Here is a 25,445-nt window from a genome sequence, read left to right as displayed (position 1 = left end):
ATATTCACAAGATGTGTGGACTGGTGCTGATACTTAATCTTTTTCTTTCAAGTCTGTGTTTAGGAGTGAGCTGCTTTTCAGCTGATTTTCTGTACTGACTACTTTGGGTTTATGAAAATTAAGATAACCAAAGAAGAATTTTCTCATGAAGAAAATATGTTCATAGTGGGGGGGTGGGGGGGAGTTGTCAAACCTGATTTGGTGCTTGACAGGGTTACAGTAACCCTGTAACAATGAGTAATCCAAGTAAGGATATCTGCATTTAAAAGGGTATTTGTTCTCTGACTACTACTTTAATCTTAAAAGATAATCATTTCCTTAGTTTGTTTGCAGTATTTTTATTGGAAGGCTTAGAAAGATGCCCCATGTTTCATGTTACGTTCATTTTGTTCTTTCGACACATCAGAGATTTTCATTCTTAAATCTCTTATGCTATCTGGTCCTCTTCACTACTATACTGTTATATTCACTGCCAAATATGGTCACAAATAAGAGTTGGAACAATTAAGCAGTGTAGGAAAGGGAAGCTTTCTGAGCTTATTTATGTGTAAAAAGACCTCTGTTCCTGGAGATACCTGGGGGCAGGGGAGGGAAACAAAACATGTTAGTGGAACTCTCAAAATAATGATGATCCAGGTAACGTTCTTACCTCAAGATGCTTGTCAGATTGGTTTTATTGGGAAGGAAGACTGCGGACCCATTTGTAACCTAAGGAGCTAGTTTTGTAATTATTTTCTTTGCTTGCACCATCTGTGTATCAGCTTGTCTGCATTTACAAAGTGGTTAATATTGAGATAATCTCTACAAAATGGACTTTGCATACTTCCTTCATAGTGAAGCATCTCATAAAACGAGCAAGATATTACTTTGTTCCATAAATGACTGCAATTACATGTTGTATCTAAAATCTTGTGTAATGGAAACGTGGTTCACCTTGGCGATCTCTGATCCTTGCACTTGTCCCTTGCTGGATAAATCTTATGGACATCCAAGTATGTAGCATATTCTAACAAAAAGCAAAACACAGTAACCCACAAAATACATGTAAATTATCCATACAAGAAATTGAGATGTTTTATCATTGATGGTTCAGCTTTGAAGAATTTTTTTCTTCCTCTGGAGATCTGAATTACCAAACTGAAACAACAGCTTTGCTAAGAAATTAATTTCTAGGCACTTTATAGGCTTCCTTTCCTGATGTAAATATTACGTATTTAGCTGTCAGTGATGACACTGTATCCCAAACCCAGATGCAGCAATTACTTACCTATCTAGATATTTTTTCTTGTTACACATAATTTAAGGTAAGTACAAAACCCACTTGTTTTCTACTTTTTCCTTCATGCAATTTGGAAGAAAGAGAATCAGTCTTGCTGATTGGATCTGTATGTAGATGACTGTGTCAAAGCAAAAAGGACTTTTTTGCTTGCTATACTGTTAAGTTACGGTGTGCACACTTTTTAGTTCTAAAATCTTTCTCATTTGATTCTCATCCTCTAGTATTTACATCTCTATTTAAGAAGTTATATTTCTTCAGTACTAATTCTAAGCTATAGTAGTTGAATTCTAGAAAAAATGTGTTTTTTTTCCTCTCATTGAGGTGGCAGACATTTTGCATATTAATACTCTGGAAAATTTTTCCTAGCAATTAAATCAAAAGCTGGTAACAGAGGTAGTAGAGGTAACAGCTTTATGAAATATTCTGAATAAAGGAAAGAAATCAGCTATGCCACCTGCTTTTGTTGCTTTTAAGGGACCTTTTTTGGGGCAAAATTGAGGTGTATGGGCTATATTAAGTTTTGCTTTCTAACTTCCCCATTTAAGCTCTGGTTTGTATGTAGGCTTCTTAAGCTGTATTTTAAATAAGTAAGTAAATAAATAAATAAAATGCTTGGCAAATGGGGACCCTTATATCTCTTTGAAAGTCACTGGAACGTTGGTATCCAGGTGCCAGAGTTGCCATCGGAATGTAGGATGTTGGTGTATTTGAAGTTTCATCCTTAATCTACTCTTTCTTTGCAATAATCAGTCAAAGGCATTACCAGGAGCAAAACTTAAGGCTTCATTAAGATGGAGGCCAGGGCTCAAGCAGTGAATAAATTGAATTCACTCTAACACTGCTTTTCCAACCCTCTTATTTCTCCTCCTCCACAATGTGCTTACATTGTTTAATAGTGTGATGGTAAGTGCTGAGAAAAGTATTTTCTCTTTTGTTTTATTTGGAGTGCTCTTGAGTAGGAGAAAAGCTTGTTTAAAGAGAGATTAGAATCTTCCAGGGTATATTTAAAAAAAAAAAAAGACAAGAACATGTTGGTTAAAAAGTGTTAATCTGTAAATGGCAACACAGTGTAAGTTAGAGAAGTGCATAGGTGATGGTGGTGATTTCTGTCTTTATCATGGGTTTAAAGTAAATGTGTGTTTTCTTTCAAGATTTAGGTTAGTGTCTGAACTGAAATCTTATTTAATTTATTTTCAGTTCAACATTTTGTATGAGAATTACTCCTTTCATAGCATGCTAATAAACTAGTCTGTATATATAATAGTTCAATACGTACAACTTGCTGGTAAAAGCTTTATCTGAGATTCAGATCACTTCCAATAATGGATGGGGAGCAGTAAGCTCACACATTGTTCTGGCAGGTGCACACCACAACTGATAGCAAATGCAATTAAATATTTCAAAAGTGTACCTGCTGGAGAAAGACAAGTGACCCATGCAGGTTTGTGTAGTTTTGCCAATTCTAACATAGTGACAAGTCCTGAAAGAAGCCAGCGCCTAATTATATAACAACACCCACTTTCGGGGTGTTGTTAATGTATCTACTGTACAAAGAGAATTCTAATTTGGGAATTCAGTGTGGTGAAAATTGTATGGAGTCAATTTGTCACGTTAGTGTAAATATGCTAAAATTCTCTGGCCTTACACGGAGTTATATTTAATCTTACACCCACAGAAAACCTGTTTGCGAGCTCTCAGGTTACACAAGTAAAAATGTAAATGATATTTGCAAGCCTCTATCATTATGGAGGGAATCTGAAAATTAAAATGAAGCCTTTGACTTTTATGCACAGTAGTAGGACTAATTGTAATCAGATGACTCTACGGAAAATATGTCGATCTTTGACTAGTCTGAGAATGCTAATTCTGTTTAATGTGGGTTCTGAACAAGTCTTGCAACTAATTTATTCCACCTTTCTCTCAATATGAAAGTATTTCAGACTCTGTTACTCTGTAGTATCATTTGCCATTTTTTTTTAATATAGGAAGATTTAATGACTACTTCAATTGGAATATTATGAAATTGTTGTCTTATCCAGGTGTTTTAAGCTTTTGTGATTCATTGTCTTGAACCTGACTAGAGGTCATCTTGTAAACATAAAACTTCTCCATATCTTGATAAAAATTCTTAAAATTCTTTTGTCCAGTTACGTGTAGAATTGCCTTATGAGACCTGTACAAGTCATCATTGTGTCCATGTCAGGATACACGTGGTCTCTGCTTGGAGTACTTATTGCAATGATGGAAGAAAGGCTGAGTTATGCCTTGCCTTCTTTGCCTCAGTCTTTGCTCTAAGATTGGCCTTTGGGAATGCCAGACCTCCGAGAAGATACTGAATAAGAAAGATATACCTTTGCTCATGGAGGACCAGATTAGGGAACTCTTAAACTGGATGTGCATGAGTCTGTGGGGCTCCACAGACTATGAGCGTGAAGGTACTTGGCCATTGTAATTGCAAGGCTGCTCTCTGTTATCTTTGAAAAGTCATGGTGATTGGAAGAGGTTCATGAAGACTGGAAGAAAGCACATGTCCCTTCCTATCTTTGAATAGGGCAAGAAAAAACATCTGGGGAACTGCAGGTGGTCAGCCTCACCTCAGTGCCTGGAAAGGTTGTTGAATACCTAACCCTGGAGATCTTTTCTGAACATTCAAAGGACAGAAAGGTGACCAGTAGTCAGCATATGTTTACAAGCTTACCTGCTTAACTGGCATGAAAGCCCTCTACAAGGTGACTGGCTTGGTGCATGTGGATAAAGCTGTGTATGTTGTTTAGTTTCAACATAGGTTTTTGACCCTGTCTTCCATAAGATCTTCACAGACAGATGGGTAACGGATTAGGTAAGTGAAGTAGATCAAAGGTGGCTGAATGGCCAGTCCCAGGGGGTTGTGATCAGTGGCACAAAGTCCAGTTGGAGGCTAGTACACTAGTGATGTACCTAAGGGTCAGTGTTGGGGCTAGTGCTGTTCCACATTGTCAATAATGACCTGGATGGTGAGGGCAGAGTGCCCCTTCAGCAAGTTTAGAGATGATACTGGAAGGGGTTGGCTGATAAACTAGAGGGCTGTGCTGCTGTTGAAGCAGACTGTCACAGGCAGCATAGAAAGGAATGTCTTGAAGTTCAACACAGGGAAGTGCAAAATAATGCATCTGGAGCTATCTGCAGATAAGCCTCTGCACTGAAACAGTCCCAGGAGTCCTGGTAGACAGCTGTTGATGACGCACCAACAGTGTAACCTTATGACAAAAACAGCCAACAGCCTCCTGGGCTGCATTAGGACGAGTGCTGCCAGCAGGTCGAGGGAAGTGCTCCTTTCCCTCTGCTTAACACTGGTGAGGATCATCAAATGCAGTTGCACAGGTTGCCCAGAGATATTATGGAGTCTCCCTCCTTAGAGATCTTAAGATCCAGTTAGGACACAGTTGCGATCAACTGGCTGTAGTCAATCCTGTTTGAGCAGATGGGTTTGGACCAGGTGATCTGGAGAGATCTCTTCTAACCTAATAATTGATGCAGTGATTCTGTATATTCCTTTTTCTACGCTCCCTTCCTCCAAATAGGCAAGATCTGTGCCATGTTTGACAGTACTGTTACATGATATGACTTGTGAGCATGTTGGAAACTGAACCCTGAACCTTGTAACAGAACTAATTATCTAAAATTAATTTACTGTAAACAGTTACAGTTTGAAAAATTGAGATATGTGGAGCAGTCTTTGGGAGAACAGAAGGAGTTTTGCCCTTTGACAGAAACGTAATTTCAAATTCTTTGATTCTGTCCCAAGTTTGTAGAAATGTCTTTTTCCAGAAGAATGTTTTTAAATGCAATGTTTCTCTCAGAAACAATTTCTTTCTTCTTTCCCAAGGCTTTCGACTTGAACATGAGTTTCTTCTCCTAGCAGATGACCTTCGTAAATTCCAGTTCTAATGAAGTTACTTGTTTAAAATAGATCTCTTCCAGAGTGTGTTTTCTGCTTTTAAAGTCTAAAGTAGTAAGCTTCAAAGGGCTTTCTGGAAATTGTGTTGTTTTCTGAAAAATCTTGGTAGTTCAGACCAGTGTTGGAAACATACAGTGCTGGAAACATACACTGATGGTAAATAGAAGTGCCTTCTTGGTGTTGTTTGTGAGTGGTTCTGTCTGATTCTCAGGTTCAGCATCCATCTCGCTCTGCTGTTCATTCCCAGGCTGAGCCGCACATCTCCAAAGCTTTTATTTTGTGCCCCAACCACTCAGGAATGAAGCAGATCACCACTTTCCTAGCTCAGCTATGCAATTATATGTAATGGGGAAAAATCATTTACGTGCCTGTCTAATAATTCAGAAAAGCTGCCATTAAGGGATGATCGGTCAGTGTAATCCCTTACATTTTACTGCATGCTTACGTATAGGTTTGTACTAAACTGTATACTGTTTTCTGTTCAAAGAAATAAAAACTTGGTGGTACTTTAATGACATTTTGAAGATGCATTATCTTTTGTATTTTGTGGCATTTATAGCGTTGTATTTTGTGGCTGTCTGTCCACACACCGTGCATTGTACTTACATGGTAGATCTTTTGTTTGTTGATTTGTTTTAAAGAAAGTTTGCATTTCTTAAAAGAAAAGTCTGTTTTTCTACTCACTTAAAAGGTAATTCATTAATTACGTGGGACAGCAAATGGGAAGAAAAGAAAACATACAGGATGTTGCTACTGAGGGTGGCTATTTGGGTCTGATGACATAAGTAGTAGACTGCTGTGTTCTGATTTTCTTGGAAAGTGAGGAAAGCTACAGAGAAGTGATGACTTTCTGCATGCACTGAAGATCACTGTTGCGCTGAAAACTCTAGTAGTGGAAGAAGGAGTAGAGGATTTTTGGTGTGCTTATGTGTGCTACTAAAATAGTTAAGATAATGAAAAATACAGTCCTTATTGCAGAATGGTCATTAAAGATGCTTGATCCCAGTATTACATTGTACTTAATATCCTCCCTAAGGAGCAGGAAGTCTTTCATTTGAAACGATGCAAAAACTATTGCCCTGGATACCTATGTTGATTCTAGAGCTACTCCCACCCACCATGTTCATTTTGTCCAGGAGCAATGGGGGGCAGGTGGCATTTTGCTCGCAGCACTTTGAAAAGCATGGAAAACTTAACACCTGTTTTAGCGGGCAAGGAAGAAGTGTTTCTGTCCCTGGCTGAGTGTGCAGTCTTCAGGAGCAAAAGAAAATTATATGTTATTCGTCTTCTAACGGGTTGATGTGTAGCTTTTTTTATGTTCTGATGCTGGCTGTTACTTGCAAGTGCTTTCTCTCTCCCTCCCTCATCTACCGCCCCAGCCCAAACCTGGAGGGCAGCCCACTGGGATGTCCTTTGGGAAACAGCAGCAGTGTTTTCCCCGTGGGAGCTGCTTTCAGTTAAGCCCACTGATCCCAATGTCACATGACTTGCAATGCACGGAGCAGATTGACGTCCGGCACACACACTCAAACTCGTTGGATAGTCAAAAAAAAAAAAAAAAAAAAAAGGAAGAGGGGGTGGGAGTGAGGAGGGAGGTTCCCTTGCTTTTCCCCAGCACTATTAATTCCTGCTGGAGCTTGTTTGCCGCGAGCTTGGTTCATGGCAGTAACGAAGAAGCAGTGCTTACCCAGTAGCTCAGTGCTCTCAATGAGGTCAAGCTGGATCAAAGGCAAAGCTCCTGTGGAAGCGCCTGCTGTAAGTTCTGCTTTTTCCACAGCCCCTCCAAATGAAACGTCGCATCGACAACAGAGCCGGGCTTCGGTGTTTTATGTCTCCCCTGGCTGATAATTTTGTGTGGGGTTGTCGGGTTTATGTTGATTGAATTTGTCAGTAAGGCATCAGCTGCTGTGTGCTTTGGGAGGAAAGGGATTATTGTTCCGTCCTTTTATTTTCTGAGGGAGCGGGAAGGGGAAAGTGTGGTTTTGTTCCTTTGAAAAGCTCTAAGCTGTCGAGGTTACAGCTCACCAGATCTTGTTTTATGTAAGCTACGTGTTCTACTGCCTTAAATAAAGTGGTTGCAGAGTGTCTTTTAATTGTACTTGGATCTCGCCAAATAGATATTCTTTTGCAACTAGTTACCTAACATGTATTTAATTAAAAAGTGGAAAGAGCTTAATTAAAATCTTGAGAAGGTGCAGCAACTAAATTTCAGCAACATCCTCCTTACACAGGCTGCTCACCTGCGGGGTCTCTCATGTGATATTCAGAAGTACTTCCTTTGAAACCTAATTCTGAGCATCAGCTTTTTTTAATGAAACTTTCACTTGCAGAGACTTTCGGTGAGCTGAAAATGTTCTCATTCTACGCAGCAAGCTCACTGTTTCTGCAGGAGTGTGCTGCTTAGCATGAAGGAATGCTAACTTCTGCAGGTGGTGTTGGCTCATTTGCAGCATGGGCTCCTTGGGGAATAATGAAATTCTGGGCTGTAAATTTTTTGACTACGTAACCCAACTTTCATTTAAAAAAATATAATAATAAAAGTTAGATCTGGAAGGCTTGCAAAGTGGGCTGAACAAAACTACCAGCACCTGCTTGGATTAGTGTTGTTAATATACTGTAAAAACCCCAAGGAAAATAGTGTCACAAATCATGATCCCTATATGCTGTCATGTTCCTCTTGAAGGGAGATGGCGTGATGTCTCTTGATCTTCAGCTAGCGTGTCTGCAAAATGGGCAGCACTGCCACTGTTACATGGTGAAGCAGCGTAATGTTGCAAATGTCAAAGATTCATGGCACTGCCTTACCCCCAGTCATCTCTCTCTCTCTTTTTCTTTCACCGGGATGTTTATAGTTTCTTTATCTTCTTCAGTTAATAGTCTGAACTGTAGTGGTCAGTGAGCGCTGGTTAATGTTCTATTTGAGGCTTACTTAGATATCTAACTTTAGAACTTGGATAGAAGAATGGGGAAAAAAAAAGCGTGAAATCTGGACTTGCAAGGTCTGGGTGATATGTGAATACGTGCTCAAGATGTATATGAAGCAAACCCGTGAAGACTTACTTGCATTTGTGTACTTCTGTTTATTAAATAGCTGTTACTTAATATGCTGTGATTTTTTTTATTATTATTTTTTTGCGTGACATCTGACTGCAATATAGATAAGAATACGATGTGTAAATTAGCATCTGATACTTAATACTGGTGTTCAGAGGAAAGGATCAAAATACTCTGTGAACCCATCACTGGCTTTTTATTCGTACCTTTCTTTTTTAACGGCTTGTCTTTTGTTCCCTTGAACAGCTTCGTTTTAAATGTACGTAGTGGAGAAAATTATTTTTGTCCAGATGGTGATGTTCCTTTTCATTTCAGCATTCAGCATCTGAGTTGATCCTAGTTGAAGATGAAGCAACAGATACAGAAGATAACGAAGAGGAAGATTTAGGAGTCATGGAGGATCAACGTAGTGTAATTCTCCATCTCATCTCTCAGCTTAAACTTGGCATGGACCTTACCAGGGTATGGACACTGTATCTTTTTTCTAATGTGTTTTTGTGTGTGTGTGTGTGTGCGTGTGCGTGTATGCTTAAAACTATGGACAAAGAAGTTTGCCTCTTCATTTAAGGGTGGTTCTGGACAGCTATGGGCTCCTATTGTCTGTTAGGCAGGCTTTCACATTAAGTGACTACAACAGGCACTGTTGGGGGGGTGGGGGGGAAGGGATTTAGAAACTTTTCTTATTTTTTGCAAATCTTTCATACAACTGTGTGTTATGTACATCTCCCAATCTCCCACATGTATATTAAGTCAGAGTGCATCAAGCGTATGAGGAATCATAGTGTTAATTTTATGGGTGAAGGAGATTTGTGCTTGAGTTACTGCTTTGTGGAATGAATCCCTTTTAATTACTTGGCAGCTTCAATTAATTAAAAAAAGAAAAAGAAAAAACAAATGGTAAACAAGACAGCCTTCAGTGTATCATAGGGCATGTCTGTGCTAACCAGCTCAGCAGTTTGACATTCTGTACATCCTCCTGGTTCTGGAACCAGTATTGTTATGAGCTTATCCGTGCAGATGTGAACAGAGAAGTTATAGTTACTGAGAGATTTCCCATAAGTAGCGATGAAGTAGCTGTGCAGCAGATTATTTTCGTGGGCATTTGTGTATTTTGAAGAGTTGCATCTGCTTTCCTTTTAATCTTAAGTATTAATCAAAATCTATTTTTACTATTTTGTACAAAGTAAGGCTTTTTCAATGTAGTCTTCTCTGCTTCTTCTAGAACAATTGACACTATTTATAAATACTTACATTTTTAAGACTGAGCAATCCCATGATCTGTTGCTAAGTATAGCTATTGAATAGCTACAGGGAAGTTAGTGTTTTGTTCTGAAGAGGACAAATGTTTCATCATTTAATTTGTGCATAATTTATACTTGTCACTTCTTAGTACGTCTGGTGTTCTGTACAGTTCATTTTTGTTTTGTTTCTCTGTCATTCTTCAATCACTAATAGCTCTTCCTCTTTTCTGTTTTGGTTGGCTATGGCTGCTGGAATCTTTGATGTTTAAACTAGACCAAGATTCCTTATCTGTTTTGTGCGCTTTAAAACATTCTGTCTTAATGCAGAAGGCTTTTCTTTCTGATTTCTAGTGTCATGTTTTTGTCATAAGAGGCAAAAATCCTAGATCATAGAGTCATAGAATCATAGTGTAAGTAAATTTCTGTAAATAAAAGAAGTGTAGGCATGTATATGAAAAGTAGGAAGGTAAATGAATATGATAACCTATTTCTTATACAACATTCTTAGAGCATGGTTTTTGAGGGTAGCAATGAATATCGTCAGGTCTGTACTATGGCAGAACATTAGCGTGCATGAATGTGTGTATAATGCCTACATCCTGAAAAGAAGAGCAGGCATATGGCAGAGTTAGATCTCTCTTGTGAGCGTGTGATGCATGACTACACATATGATGAGTACTGATGAGACGTGCCACATGTGCACATCATTTTTCTGACCATTTTAAGGATTAAAATAAAAAATTATAGGACAGCTGGCTGTTTTTTTTTGTTGTTTTTTATTAACTTTGCTTACTGACATGAGGCCCTCAGGGCCACAGACGTGTGACGATACAGCTCAGTTTGTTGGCTGTGCTGCTTACTGTTCATTATTCCTGTGCAAGTCAGATTTCAGATGGCCTTGGTGCTAGTCAGCTTCTGCTGGAAGTGCTTGTGACACAGTAGTTACTAACATCACAGGGTATTTTTGTGTGTTTGCATTTTCCTCTGCCTTCTTCCCTGGGGTTGTTTCTTTAGTTCCTTTTGTGAGCTAGAGACTGTAGGATGAGATGCACATGAACAAACAGCTCTTCTGAGCCCTTGCTGACTTTTGGTTCTGGATGTGTAATCATTATCTTCTTGTCTCGTGTCAGAGGAAACAACATTATGTTAGTGTTGGCCTTGCCTGCAGTGATACGAATCTCCTACAGTGATAATAGCCACATTTAGCGTCATAAAGGTGTTTCACTTTTGAAACGTGTCATGCTGCCGTGCCTTTTAATGAAGAATTAAACAGTAAAACATTGCTGTGAAATAAAAATCCCACAATGAAGAATCACATCTGCATTGGGATTTGCAAGAACAGACTAAGCCCTGTGGTGGCTAAATGGACTTCAGCAGCTGCTGGAGAGATGAGGACGCAGTTTGTGGTGGCAGAACACAACACAGCACTGATGCCTTGGACTGGTTTCAGACTTTACGCTTTGCTTAAAATTGGCATTGATGGGGAGGAGAAGGAAAAAAGATAGAAAAACAAAAACAAAAACCCTGCCACGCTTATAAATTGTTATTATGTGGACTTTTAAAAAACAAAAGATAGTACCACAATCTCTTTGTGTTGGCACATGGCATCTGATGGGTTGAAATTAATGCTAACAGTTTGTGGAGATGGGTGATTGCTCACCCCGTTCCCTTACCTTCCCTATGCATCATAACTGTACTGAAAAATAAGGGGCTGCCATTCAGAGTAGAAGTGTTACTAGTAGTTCTACAGCCTCTCAGCCTGCTGTGAATTAGTTCTGCAGTTCGTTCACAAAGTCTTATGGTTTAAAATTGCAAGATAAATGCATATTGTAATTAAAAACATAAGTGGATGGAAAACACCCTTATTTTATTCCCACAACGACACAGATGACAGTAGAAGGCTTTTGTCCCTCTAAGGTAGTGAAAATCCCAGCATGGGATATGCTGGTCAGGTTTCTGAAAAAGTGGCTTACAGTGCTGACACCCATCTTTTGCCTCCCAGTAAATCATGGAAATGGTGATCGGTATCTTTATTTTTAAGAACTTACGCTGTGCCTTTCTCAGTTGCATTCAGAGCTAATTAAGTATGTTGAATTCAAACCTGTCCTCTTTTTAACATCACGGAAGAGGTAAGGATATCAGTTAAACAACTTGCTTTTCACAGGGAGACTAAGAATGGGTCTCAACATTTTAGTGTGCCATCAGGCAATTCTTTGCTTCAGACTTTGGCAATTTGATATTTATTCTGAAGATTCTGCTGTCTGTTTAGTTGTTACAACAGCATTTCCTCAGAAGAAAATGAAATACTGTTGACCTTATGTAATGAAAAAAACAAGCAAAAAAAACCCCAAAACAACAACCCCTGATGTAGCCCAAAGACAATATAGATGTAGATAGTGTATTTGTCTAGACTGAGTTCTGTTTGGTTGCAGAAGAGTCCAAAAACTCATTCCTTTGAAAGATAGAGAAGGAGTAGAAGTGCATGGCAGTCCTGTGCTGGCAAGAAAAAATGCTGTGTACCTTCCAAACTTGTTTGTTTCTCTTTGCTTTGTTTCTGAGGAAATCAAGAAGGGGTGAGTTACAAATAAAAAGACCTTGGTGTGATTTTCTGACTCTGCTAGAGGGTGATGGTGCTGTGTACTGAAGATCCCAGGCAATGAGGTTATTTAGTAAGCGACAGTGTTTTCTAGACATTTTTGTAAAGTACTAGAGCTTTGTAAGCTTTGAGACGCAGAAGTACATATGAAAACTGAGTTCTTTTGAGGAAACAATTCAATTACTCTGTTTTGCAAAGGATCCTGCTACAGTTAAGGGTGCATTTTCCATTGTAGCTGGGGCTTTTAAAGCAAGATCACGTGAGCTGGCTTTCAAATTTCAAATTGATTATTGAAATAGAATAACAAAAATGTCCAGTTTTTCATAATGTTTCCTTAGTGACTGTGTTGGCATGGCTGTCTTAAGTGTATAGGTGCGAAGCAGCTGGTGTCTGAGACAGTGGGTACGGGAGCTGTGTTTTTACAGTCAAGCCAACAGGATGAAACCACAGCAGTCTTAATGTTGTATCATCAAATGTGCATGGCCTGTTGCTTCCTTTCCTTCTCCTCCATTTGTGCTAATAAAGGTCACTCTTAGAGTTAGCCACTTGGACATGAAGAGAGATGCAGTGCTTTTTATTCAGATAAGTTTCCCTGCCCTTTCCATTCTGTACAGTGAACTCATGATAGCCACTGTTGGCATTTCTAGACACCAGTGGCAGGCTTTTTCTGTGTTACTGGCAGTTTTCCCTTTGAGACCCTGGTGTTTCAGTGTGCAATTCATGTTAAAATGCGATTCTGTATTGAGGTCACTAATGCTGAATTGCATTTTTAAAGATGATATCAGAAAAAGAATATTTGGTCAGAATGAGAATGTTGCGAGGAAGAGGGAATTGTTTCAAGAGCTAAAAATACTTTAAGAAAATCTGTTTCTACTTTTACTTCTAGATTTTAACTTTCACTTTTAAAAAGCAATCTCCTCAGCAACTCCTCCACCCATCACACAACCACAGGGCACTGAGGACGGTATTCGGCACTCAGTAGATTACCATGAGTAGTGTAAAATTAAGCTCTTGGCATCTTTTGGGGACTCATTAGTTTAGTAATAGAAACTGTGTAGAGTCTTCAAGTGTTACAGAGTCTGAGGAACATTACAGAAGGAACTTCACTTGATTTATGTCTAAACTTGTAAAAATATTAGCCTAAGAATGACTGTATTATTTATACACACACACGCACAGAAGGAGAGAGAAAATGAGCATGCATGTTACCAAATCGAGCAGCAATCTGGTTTTGTTTTGTACCTGGGGTGTGATGACTTACTGTGGAGGAATTAAGATTGTTTGAGCCATCATGAAGAGGATTTTTTTCACACTTGCAAATTTTCTTTAGAAAGAACTAAGTTGTGAATAAAAGCTTGATGGTTTCTGTTCCATTGTCCATGGGATTCATAGGTCTGATCCATGCTTTGGTTCCATGCAGAAATATACGATGAGACTAAAGGGCGGAGCAAATGTATTTGTTTGAAAAGTGATTCCCTGTGTGTCCTAAATAACCGTCCCTTTTGGGGAAAGGAACAAGTAGGTGTGGAGGAGAGTTAAAGGGAAAAAGTAAGGGAGCTGGAAGAGGAAAGCTGAAGAGCTGCTTTAATAGAAGACAGCAGTAGTTCTGTAACGGGCATCACCAACCCATTTGACTCCAGAGGGATATCTGTGCCAGAAATCCCTGTTGGCTGCACAGCAGTGAGCTCTGAGCTTCCCTGCACAAGATATGGAGGGCAGGGGGAGGAGAAGAATGTGGAAGAATGGAGAGAAATAAATTATTCTAGGTCACTCCAAGAAGTTTTCAGTAAAACTTCCAACAAAGCGTTATTCATAAGCGGGGGGCATTGGTGACATCTGTGCTGCCAAATGAGCCATTCGAGATCATGCCCAAGTCACTCGAGACAGCTGCCTGCCATGCAGCCTGAGTTGCACTCAGTCCCAGCATCCCCATAGACCCAGTGGGCATCTCTAGTCCCAGGATGCTGATGTAACAGCTTGTGCACTTTTTTGTTTGTTTCAGCTTGGGTGAAATAAGGTAAAGGCATGCAGTGGCTTCCTGCAGTTGTGTGGTGAGGGGATGAAATGGAAGAATAGTGCCACATGCCCTGGGGTGACTGGAGAATGGAGTGGGAAGGTTAGGGGGTTACAGTGATAGGGTATGGCAGACGTAGTCCAACCTGAAGCATTTTCCTGCCTAGATCCTCCTGGGAAAGGCCTTTGGTGTGATATTTTATCCTTGGAAACACACTCAAGATTTGTCTTGGGTTGGATCTCGTTGGCCTGGTTTGAAGGGGCTGGAAGAGGACAGAGTTGCATATGCATGCACAGAGGGTGGTCGAGGACCGGGGAGTGAAACTGGGAGCCCAGGTGCTTGAGGTACTGGATAGCTGTACACATTATACTGTCAATCACTTAGATTAGGATGCATATGTTTATGTACAATACCCATCTTCTCTGCGGTTCGGGAAGGTTTGCTTTTGTTTTGGAGGGCCATAATCAGTTGGGTCTGTTGATGTTAGAACTAAATCAGTTTACATCAAAGTATGTTTTTTTTTTTGCCTTGTGAACCAGGAGGGCAATGAGAACAATGGTTTGTTTATTAACAGAGGAGAGGAAAAGGAGAATTTCCATGTGATCGGAACAGCAGATCCCTGTTGCATGAGCTACTGTTGAGAATCATAATGAAATAGGAAGCAGCTGGCGCAGCTATCAGGGCTGCTGCTTTTTCCTTTACCCATTATTTACACTGCAAAGAAAGGGAAATTGCTGTTACAGAGGGGAGGAAAATACACTATCCTGAAACTTGGCTAAGCCAGAATTGCAGCTGTCTTAACTGTTCTCCCCCCCTACCCCTCACTGTAGTATGATCATGGGGAAATCATATCTGCCTTTGTCTGCTTTGCATACAGGTAGTGCTTCCAACATTTATTTTGGAGAAAAGATCCCTGCTGGAGATGTATGCAAATTTCATGGCCCATCCAGACCTGTTTTTGTCAATTGCAGCTGGAGCCACTCCTGAGGAAAGAATTATCTGCTTTGTGGAGTATTATCTAACAGCTTTTCATGAAGGCCGAAAGGGAGCGGTTGCCAAGAAGCCCTATAACCCTATAATTGGTGAAACGTTTCATTGCTCATGGGATGTGCCTAAAGATAAAGTGAAACCATTCAGAACTAGCGGTGCCTCTGCAATTTCTAAGGACCCAGCCAAGGAGTCTGGCCAGGACCAGTCCACGTGCTACAAGCTGAGGTTTGTGGCTGAACAAGTGTCGCATCATCCACCAGTATCTTGCTTTTACTGTGAATGCAAGGAGAAGAAAATGTGTGTGAACGCTCACGTATGGACCAAAAGCAAGTTTATGGGCATGTCAATAGGTGTTTCTATGGTAGGTGAAGGTAAGGAATGTGATTTTATTTTATTTCTTGAGCCAGTGTTGTGAGTGTCGAAACAACAGAAATGTATATTTATATGGAGTGGTTAATTATATCTGAAATATGGAATCATAGAATCACCAAGGTTGGAAAAGACCTCTGAGATCATCTTGTCCAACCATCTACCTACCACCAGTATTTCCCCACCAAACCATGTCCCTTGGTACAACATCCGATGTGTTTCTTAGTCACCTCCAGGGATGGTGACTCAAACAACTTCCTAGGCAGCCTATTACAGTGTCTGACAGCTCTTTCAGAGAAGAAATTTTTTCCTAATATATGGTCCTACGTTAAGCTGCAGTAGCAATTGACTGTGGACGGTATATTTTCGTAAGAACAATTTTTGTTTTCTTGCTCACTTTTAAAGTAATATCCAATTCGATATTGGAGATTTACAACTGGAGCAAAGAAATAGGAAAAAAAACCAACGTTTGAACTGAAGCCCAACATTCTTTTCTCATAGTTTCAGTAAAGAATCATGGCTTCTGTAGTGCTTACTGTAGTAGCGTATTGTCTCAAGCTTTGTGATAAGCCACATAGTTGAGGTATTAATCACAATTTGCTGTATCATATATACACATTCAGCTTTGTGATAAACCGTTGCTCAACAGGAATTCAGAAAAGCAGGGAGTCAACGAATTATTAATGTGTGATATGAACTGATAAACATGCTTATATCCATCTTGTTACTGACTGCTAATTTATTAATTTAATGTTTCAAAACAGTTCAGTCCCTCTTGATATTCAAGGATAATCTCCTGCCTTTGGTTTTATTCCTTTTTGTTAACTAGGTTTTAGGCAGTGCTCTTAATAGGTAATCATAGAAACACCAGAACGACTCAGAGTAATTGTTTATTTTTGCCATTATGTAAAATAATATCAACATTGAAGATAGTAACAAAGGAGGGTGAGACAATCATTAGGGTGACTGGAAAAAAAACACCCTGATATCTGAGAGCAGACAGATATGTCCTGTTGTTTCTGCTGGAGGTAAAGAACGAAGTCAAACAGTAGACATGGCTACAGTAGCTTCTTTCCTGGTGTCAGTATATTCACTTCTCATACCTGAACTTTGAAATTTATTCACTGTTGGATCTGATATTGTGATAGTTGTGATATTTGAAGTCTGTAATAGTGCTGTTATTTCCTTTTTCCAGAGATTTTGGTATTTTAATGTGGGGCGAAGGGAATGTCAGGAGGGAAACAGGTCATTTTGTCCATCTCCTTACTGTCCTACTTCCAGGCCAAGTCATTGGTTTCACTTGTCACATTTTTCTGGTACATATCCATATCTGATGCTGTTTTTCTGAGTGAAGGGAGCTGTTTAGTGGAATTACTATCAAAAGCAAAGCCTTTTTAAGAGTGAGGGAATTTCTTTTTCTTGCTGCTAGCATACACAGTTCCCTGGGATTGGGGGTGTCTACTGTGGGGATTATTTAAGACTTCAAAGTTCTGATGTGTCCCAGTTTTGAGAGAGAGAGAGGGTATAGGAATTAACTGCTTCTCCACTCCAATGATTGTTTAGTGTGCATTTGTGAGAATAAATTCCCTTCCTATGTGATCCCAGAGAGGTGCCATCAGTGGAGGCATGCTTTGGGGAACATCCGTAGTGATGAACCCTTTTAGTGTAAGATTTACCACAGTCTTTATGATGAACATTTGTGGAAGAAGTTTGGTGTTACCAATTTATAGCTGTCATTCATCTTTTTTGTTCATGTAAGCAATGCAGAAGCGTGCGGACTCATGGTGACAGCATTTCTGTGACGTGATGGAGAAATGCCAGTGCAGCCCAGGCATTTCTGTTGTGTGTTGAGGACTAGCAATAAGCAGCTGGAAATTGTACCAGCGAATCTTTTCTATAATCTGAGAACAGACAGCTCAAATCTGGCAGCCTCTATTGAAAATGTTTGCTTGCTGTGTGGTTTCTTCACTCAAGACTATACTTTGTTCCAATATAGATTTTTTTTTCTTTTATTTTAGTCCCAGGGAGGTCTTCCTGATACAGTTGGTGTATAGATTCGTCAAGCTGTGCAAAAATGAAAAGCTGCTACAGGCTTCTCTTTTTTATGTCTTACATAAGTACAAATTCTGTGTTAGATTGAGGTCAGCATGAATGCTGGGGAATATATTGCTGAACCAATAAAAAGTAGCCACTGGGCTTACGGTGTGGAAGACTGTGTTTGTATTTACGTGTTTGGTAGAGCATAGCCCAGCAATTTTTTGACATGAAACATCATTTGGAGGGTTTTCTTGATATTAAGGATGATGTACACATTGCAGCATTTCAAATGGAGGTTGTTGTCTAGCAAAAAATGGATGATGAAAAGACACATTATTACTCAGAAATTATAGAAAGAGGTAGCTGAGAGGGGTAGAAACTAAAGCTAGCTACCAGGAGGGGCTTTCTGATAGTAAGGCCAGCTGCAGGATTGTATAATCTTACTGTTAGAAGCTGTTAAAACGTGATTGAGCAAGTTTCTCAGGAGTGATTTAAATATGACTGATTCTGCTTCTGGGAAAAGACAAACTGACGTCTCATGAATCATTGAAATCCCTGTTTGGTGTTTTCTTCTGCTTCTTTTTGCTACTCTGTACTGAATGACCTAACTAATCATGTTACATTCATACCTTTCTTTTTTCTGTCCTCTTTTTTTGTTTTCATTCTGAGCATTCAGCTTCTTTTCCTTGGTCTTGGAGGAGGATATGCATTCAATGATGTGGATGCGTGTTTAAGATAACCTGTCAAGTTTACTTCTGCACATGTAGACAGCTTTGAATATTTGCTAGATTAATTTGGATTCTAGATTCTGAAAAGACAGTTTTCTTGACTTCCCATATGCCTATGTCCTTTCTGAGATGATAATCAGATCATTCTGGTGCTCATATGGCAGTTTCATTACCCTGTGTATTCATTCAACACTGCTTGGTGTAGGTGGGGAAGAAAAATCCTTCCCCAAATAGTAGCAGAGAGGCAAACTGTGCTGAATTCACATAATTTAGTGGTAGCGGTGACTATCTTGCTCTACTGAAGATACTTAACAGAATCCTTTTGTTTACCCTCTGACTTTGTTATGACCTTAGCATCGAATGCAAATAAGTATGGTGTATGTGGAAGCTGCTATCTCCTGAAGGTTGGTTTGTTGTGTGTGTGTTTGTGTGTAGCCTCCAAACATTTGAGTGATGGTTTTTATGTTGCACTTCACTATTTACATAGGTAGTGTAGTACTGAACGTTTGGACTTATATTGTGTAAGGAATATGCTGATAACATTTCTGTGGTTCTTTTGCAAAGTTGTGTTTTCAGCTTGTCACATTGTCCTGAGATGTGCAGCACATGCTGCTTTTTATGCCTTGCTGAGATAGGATGCAGTGGAGCTGCCAAGGCTTCTATGGGAAGTTAAATAATGAGAGGATTTGACAGCAGTGTGGTTCTGTCATACAAATGGTACAGCTTGGTATCCAAATTGTGCAATTTTTAGAGTATGTTGCAACTCAAAGTTACTAAGATTTTCTGCTATGATTTTTGTTTATTAATTCCAGGGATGCAAAATGAGTAGACAGGCAATGCTGGAAGTCCATATGAGGCAGCTTTTTATGCTCGGCCTTCATCTTTGGTTATGAGAGCTCCAAATCTGGCTTGCTAAAGAGAATTCTTAACTTCTTCACTGTATGACAAAAGCGTTCTTCAGAGCAGCCAGAGCTGAGTTTCCCCAGGAGAAAGCAGAGTTAGAAGAGAGAGTATTTTGCATGTAGGAATTCACGTTGCATGCACAGTCCCTAATTCTGATTAATGTTAATTATGTACTAATGAGAGAGCGAGGGAGGGGAGGAGGGTGTAATGAATAGAATTGTGTTAGGATTTAAATTAGCAGGGGATGGAAGAGTCAGCGTAAATATTTAATGTGCTTTACACGGTCCAAGGAATCTTCAAACAGATTCTGACTGTAAGATAAGGGTTTTTTGGTAGAGAAGGTTGTGCTGAGCACACCTCACTGTGGGCTCCTGGTCTGTCCTTGGTTTTTGTTGCAAAGCAGCAAAATCCAACAGTTGATTCACTGGTTAATTTGCAGCTCAGGCAGTTTAGGTGGATTGTTCTTTATAATCAAGTGGCTTAGTTGTATCTTCTGTTTTTACTTCTTTTTTAAATTTAAAAATTATTTCTTAAAACAGAAATCAGCCTTGAGGAGGATTGATAGGTAGGGAAAGGCTCAGTGCTCTTTCCAGGATAAATACAAATGAAAGCAACAAGTGTTTTTCGTAGTTTTTTCCATTCACGTGTATGTACGTGCATGTGTTTATGCATATAACAAAATACATCATTTCCCTTCCTGAGGCATTAAGGAATTGCTAATTTACCAGCTCTGCTCCATGCAGCTGGAATTAACAAAATATTTCCCTAGCATTAATTTTTTTAATTACTGTATTTTAGCCTAGTGCTTTCAGAACATTTTCTGTATGACATGGTCCTCATTACTGAATTTAGCCAACGTGTCCAGCTCTGGGAAAACAAGCAGTGCAGAGCAGCTTGCTATAACGTTTGAGACAAGGGCAGCTTGTGTGAACCGTGGTGACTGCTGATGGGCTGCATCCATGTGTGCTTCAGCCCAGTGCGTAACTCACTTTCATTTGTGCCCTGTTATGAATAATGCAGACAGTGTGAAGAGCCCGTTAAATCAGGAAACTGCCCTCGGCCATTTATGACCCACATACCATTTGTTGTTCAGATTGATCCCCGAACAATCAGTGGGAAGCATTAAATTTCACATGCCTCTTCTGCAGTTATTGATCCAGAGTCTCCTCTGGGTATTCCGTCAATACGTGTTACTGGAAAATCAATTTGCAAAGCTACAGCATCAGCGAGGGACGTGTAATAGTCAGACGGGCAAAATGATACGCCGCGAACATCGCTCCCTTTCATGTGGGCTGGGGAGACATGGAAAGGAGCGTGGCTGTGAATGTGTTGCCTTAATCAAAGCAGGAGTAAGCGGTGTTGAGGATATTTCAAGGGGAGATTTCAAAATTCAGCGCTTGTTTACAAAAAAATTCACCCTTCTCCATGGGATTTTGTTCTAATAATACGCTGGATTACTAAATCCACTTTTCTTCCCAGAGTACTTACGTGATGCGTTCTCCCTCTATAATAGCTGCCCATGAATACTTAACGATTTCTTGAAGGAATCTGCAGCTTCCAAAATCACTGTTTGATGTGAGAGGAGGAAACATTAGTTTAAAAAAAAAAAACAAAACAAGGGAAAAATCTGTGACAACTTTTCATGTGTATTTGTAGCCATTTTTTAAAACTCAAAATGAATGTTCCCTTACAGCTGGGGAGCAGGAGAGGAAACAGAGCCCACAAGTGGCCTACCTGAATTTTTTTGATGCTCAATCACAATGAAGTGACACTTAACAGCAGATCTTGAAAGTACAGAACCCTTTTAAAATAACTGTGAGGTTTTCTTTCTGGTGCCTTTTAGTTTCTCAAAGTAAAGTTGGGAGGCTAAAGTGTGAACTCAAATGGTGGCGGCAGCTGTATCTGTTGTGTCTCGGCGTCCCTTTGGCTTCCCGTTCAAAAAGAGAAGCAGCTCCTAGCTCAGGCCCAGTGGTGCAGCTGCAGTCCGTGCACTGCTTCAGTCACATGAGGTTTTGCAGGTGGACTCTGCAAGTGTTCGAATGGGAAACTGGTGGTCAGCTGTTGGTGCTGAAAGTGGTATCAAACTGTGGATATTTCGCCTTTCCTTTGTTCTTCTTTAGGTTGTGATTAGTGAGCTGGAGCCATGCTTCAAGAGAGGTAGCGCTTCATTAAAGAAATGAATTTATTGAGGTGCTTAAGGAGTTTAAGAAAAAAAGTGTGAAGCTGCCAAATGCTAGAAATGCTGCTAAGCGAGCTGGTTCAATTTTTAATACATAACCTGCTGTGGTTGTTAAATATTTACACTGAAGGTCACCGCTATTATTTGCCATTCCCTTTTCAGCGTGTTTGGCACTGATCATTAGAGCTCTGCATCCCTCCCATTCCTGCATGGAGAAGTAGAGCTATCGATCCCATCAGAGTGATGAAAGCAAACCCGTGCCAATGCAGTTTTGATCGTGGCAGTTTCCTCTCGTGTCAGAGGAGGGTGCCTGTGCCCTGAGAAGTAGAAGGCTGTGGGAAATGGGGAGCTTCAGCATCCTTCTGCTGGCTGATGGGCTTGGATCTAAAACCTGTTACAATCTTCCATTTGAAAATTGCACAACCGCAGACATTTCCCTTCTGTGTATTTGTAGCCATTATAGAATGGATAAAAGCAAGGAATCATATAATATTCTGTGTTGAGAACCACAAGGACCATTGAGTCCAGTCCTGGCTGCACAAAGCCCCTCCCAAAACCCAAACCCAGTGTCTGAGAGCATGTCCAAACGCTCCCTGAACTCCAGCACTTAGGGCTGTGCCCACTGCCCTGGGCAGCCCGTTCCATGCCCACCGCCCTCTGGTGCAGACGCTGTCCCTCACCCCCAGCTGCCCCTTCCCTGACACAGCTCCATGCCGTTCCCTCGGGCCCTGTCGCTGTCACACAGAGCAGAGCTCAACGCTGCCCTGTGAGGAGCTGTAGGCTGCCATGAGGTTGCCATGAGCTTGCTGCGATCCTTTTTTAATATCATCTTGGTAAAAGGCTTCTTTTTTGTTGTAAATTTAATGTTGCTGGATGGATTGTGTAGCTCAGCCTTCCTACAAGGTGTTAATCTTGCTTTTATCTACAGGAGTGGAACTGAGGAGACCTGAGGCAAAATGTGTGTGTGTGTTCCAGCTGTGTTCTGGCCATTCAGTGAGGTTGAGGGGTCAGCACGTGACACAAGCAACTTGTGACTTGCCAAGGCAAAATAATGAAAGGTTCTTGCGTGACACTGCTGTACTGTGCTTGTGCTTTTGCGCTCTCTGGATTGTTTGTGTCAGACTTGCTGTGAAGTAGGAGTGCTGGCTGCATTGCTGCTGGCCGGCTGTGGTTACAGAGGTCCTGAAACAACTGCAGAAAGCTGTGTAGTTACTGGAAGACAGAAACAGCGAGTTAAGAAGCTTCCTATACCTGTGTTTTGTTCTAGCAGTTGGAGCTGGTATTTAAAATGATGATTCTCACGGAGCACTGTACTTTTACATTCTGTATGTCACTTAGACTTGTGTTTTTGTACAGCATTAAGGGCATATTTTTATGTTGACAATACTAGCGGCTCGTTCCTATTCAGTGCTTTTTCATCGTTACATTTCAGATCACTTTGCAGGATGTGTCATTATTGTCTTCAACAGATAGACAAACTAATAAATACAGCTACTAATGTGTTGCAATTCTTCCCCTCTCCACCCCAGGGCGAGGTAAATTGGCTTACGTTCATCTTGTTGCTGAACTGATTCTATTACTTTCTGTACGTCAAGATAATTTTCCTGATATTTTCAAAGGTTTCTGGGGTCTAAGTACTTCTCATGATGGGTTATTTTTGATCCCTGTTGTGGAAAAATATTTTCAAAGTATAATTTTGCCTTTAGCTAGGGATTAAATTGCATACAAAGGAGTGCAGAGCTGTAATAAAAATAGACTACACATAGTTAGAATTGCCTAATTCTTTGTGCAAGGTTTAGCGTGCTCTTTACCTGATCTTAGTTCTTATGTCCCATTCTTTGCCTTCTTAAAGACCATCTTAAAGACTTAAAGTACAGCTGTGATGGGGATAGAGCTGTACCAGTAACCTTAAGGAAAGCTGATTCGATCTTCTCATCAGATGTGGTACTTTCTTTATAGGTCCAAATAATATGGGAAGTTTTGTCTGCTGCTTGTTTTGTTGTTAGGAACCATTACAGAATGAAATAGAATTGGCAGCAATTTTCTATGCATGGTAGAGAGTTTGGTGTCAGTGGTAACAAAGAAGTGGCCTCCCAGTGGTTACATAAGAGCGCTTGGAAAGTAAGGAGCAAACTTCTAGGAAATTTCTAGGTGGTCACTTTAAGTGTGGCTCTTGGTTGCAGCCAGTCAGAACCAGAGAGAACCTTTTGTTCCCACCAGCAAATTAGTCAGAAATAAACTAGTGGAGAGGAGCTGGCAGTACCCTCCTTCAAGGCAAGTTCCATGTTGTGCCCTCTGTGGAAGTGCATTTTAATGACAATAATTGATCAGTGACTTATCAATGAGCTTTTACCATTTCACTGTCAACCTCCTTATGTAGGTGTTCTGTACTTGCTGGAGCATGAAGAAGAATATGTTTTCACGCTGCCCAGTGCCTACGCTCGCTCGATACTTACCATCCCGTGGGTGGAGCTCGGAGGCAAAGTCAACATCAATTGTGCCAGGACTGGCTACTCTGCTACAGTCACATTCCACACCAAGCCCTTCTATGGAGGGAAGGTCCACAGGTATGGGAGTTGTTGTTGACCTGGATTTCAAGGAAAGACTTGCTTGGTCATCTCTTTGGTTCCTCTCTTGCACTGCGTTGTAGGTAGATATCTGGATTTCTTTCCATGTTAGTGTCTCAGCTGGATTACAGCTTTAGAGCTCAGTTTATTGTAGTTGCACATTTCATACCACTTAACCAAATTAGGTAAATATCTCTCATTGATCTAAAGTCAGCATATTCATCCAGGCTGTTTCCACCTGTAAAAATGACAGATACTTAAATAGCTTGCCCTGTTTTATAACCTGTGTACCTCTGCACAGTGCAGGATCAGAAAAAATGTGTATAAAAAAAGCAATGTTTCTGCTACACCAGCTGCTGTTTCTGTGCAAGTGCTGTTAGATGAGCTGATGCTGCAGGTGGAGCCAGCTTTTATTCCCCTGAGGAGTACATCACTGCCCATGGTAGTAGCTCTGCACTGAGGACTCCCATTTCCACACTGAGATTCTGGATGAAACTATTGCTCATCTGTCTTTGGTTCCCCTTTATGAGAGTGTCAGGAGTGTCAGGAAGAGCTGTGCAAGATAGCTTCTATCTTACTTCCACATGTAAGTTCTGCTGCAGATTGTAGCCATTTCCATGGCTGTGCTGCCTGTTGGGAAGGTGTGCTTTTGCATGGTTACCTCTGTTTAATTACAGTTGATCTTATTATTCTTCTATATGTGTGCCAACCACTTCAGCATTGTGCTCTGGCTAATAATTGACATGGGCTGTTTTGACAGGGCTTTTTCTAAAAGGGACAGATTAATTGGTGCCCATCAAAATGGGGAGGGCTGTGCTGTGATAGTTTAATCATCTAAAAACTAAAGCGAATTTGCAGATTATTTGACACAGGCTGCTGAAGCACACAGTGTGCTTGTTCATACAGACACACAGAGGAAACTCCTCCCTGTTTTAGTTGGGTCTTTTGGGGAGCAGTGTCTTTATGCTTGAAAAACTGTTTCGTAGGCATAAGAACACGCTCATAGCCTTAGCAGCGGTACAGTGGTAATGCTTTCATACACTGATAATGAACAGTTATTACTGGTTATTACGTTTGTGGTCTTTTTTTTTCTTCTTGAATTAGGGTTACAGCTGAAGTGAAACATAATCCCACTAATACCATTGTATGCAAGGCACAGGGAGAATGGAATGGCACGCTGGAATTCACTTACAGCAATGGAGAAACCAAAGTGATTGACACTAGCAAACTGCCTGTTACCAAGAAGAAGATTAGACCAATAGCAAAACAAGGCCCGCTGGAATCAAGGTAAGGCAGAAAAATTACAGCATTCTGCTTCTGAATCCCAGGTGAGAAAACAGAATGGTGAAGCAACCTGCAGTTATCAACAGTGTGGTTCTAAAAAGCCTTGCTTTCATTTAGCACCTTAATCGAGGTGCAAGGAGCTGAAGCCCTGTATTGGCTCTTTGGTATATAAATGACACTGTAGTGATGTAAACATGAGTTTTCTAGTGGGGAAAAAATGCTCACATGCATTTTAATGAGCATTTGAAAATGGTAATGCAGTCTTTT

The 25,445-nt window shown here is 40.3% G+C and overlaps 1 protein-coding gene and 1 non-coding gene across 2 annotated transcripts in view; both read left to right on the top strand.

Moving 5' to 3' along the window:
- Positions 1 to 25,445, top strand: part of OSBPL10 (oxysterol binding protein like 10) — a 105,162-nt gene that overhangs the window by 76,233 nt on the left and 3,484 nt on the right. The window contains exons 7-10 of the mRNA XM_004939425.5: positions 8,586 to 8,732; positions 14,999 to 15,482; positions 23,708 to 23,894; positions 24,999 to 25,181. Of these exons, the coding sequence (XP_004939482.1) occupies positions 8,586 to 8,732; positions 14,999 to 15,482; positions 23,708 to 23,894; positions 24,999 to 25,181 (1,001 nt within the window). The remainder of the gene's footprint in view (positions 1 to 8,585; positions 8,733 to 14,998; positions 15,483 to 23,707; positions 23,895 to 24,998; positions 25,182 to 25,445) is intronic.
- On the top strand, positions 10,121 to 10,217 carry MIR1622 (microRNA 1622). The gene has a single exon (NR_035110.1). It is a non-coding gene; the product is annotated as a microRNA 1622 (primary transcript).

Source organism: Gallus gallus, chromosome 2, assembly GCF_016699485.2.
Source record: "Gallus gallus isolate bGalGal1 chromosome 2, bGalGal1.mat.broiler.GRCg7b, whole genome shotgun sequence".
Lineage (NCBI taxonomy): Eukaryota > Metazoa > Chordata > Aves > Galliformes > Phasianidae > Gallus > Gallus gallus.
The sequence above is the reverse complement of the archived record's forward strand: the minus strand, read 5'-3'. Positions and strand labels throughout refer to the sequence as shown.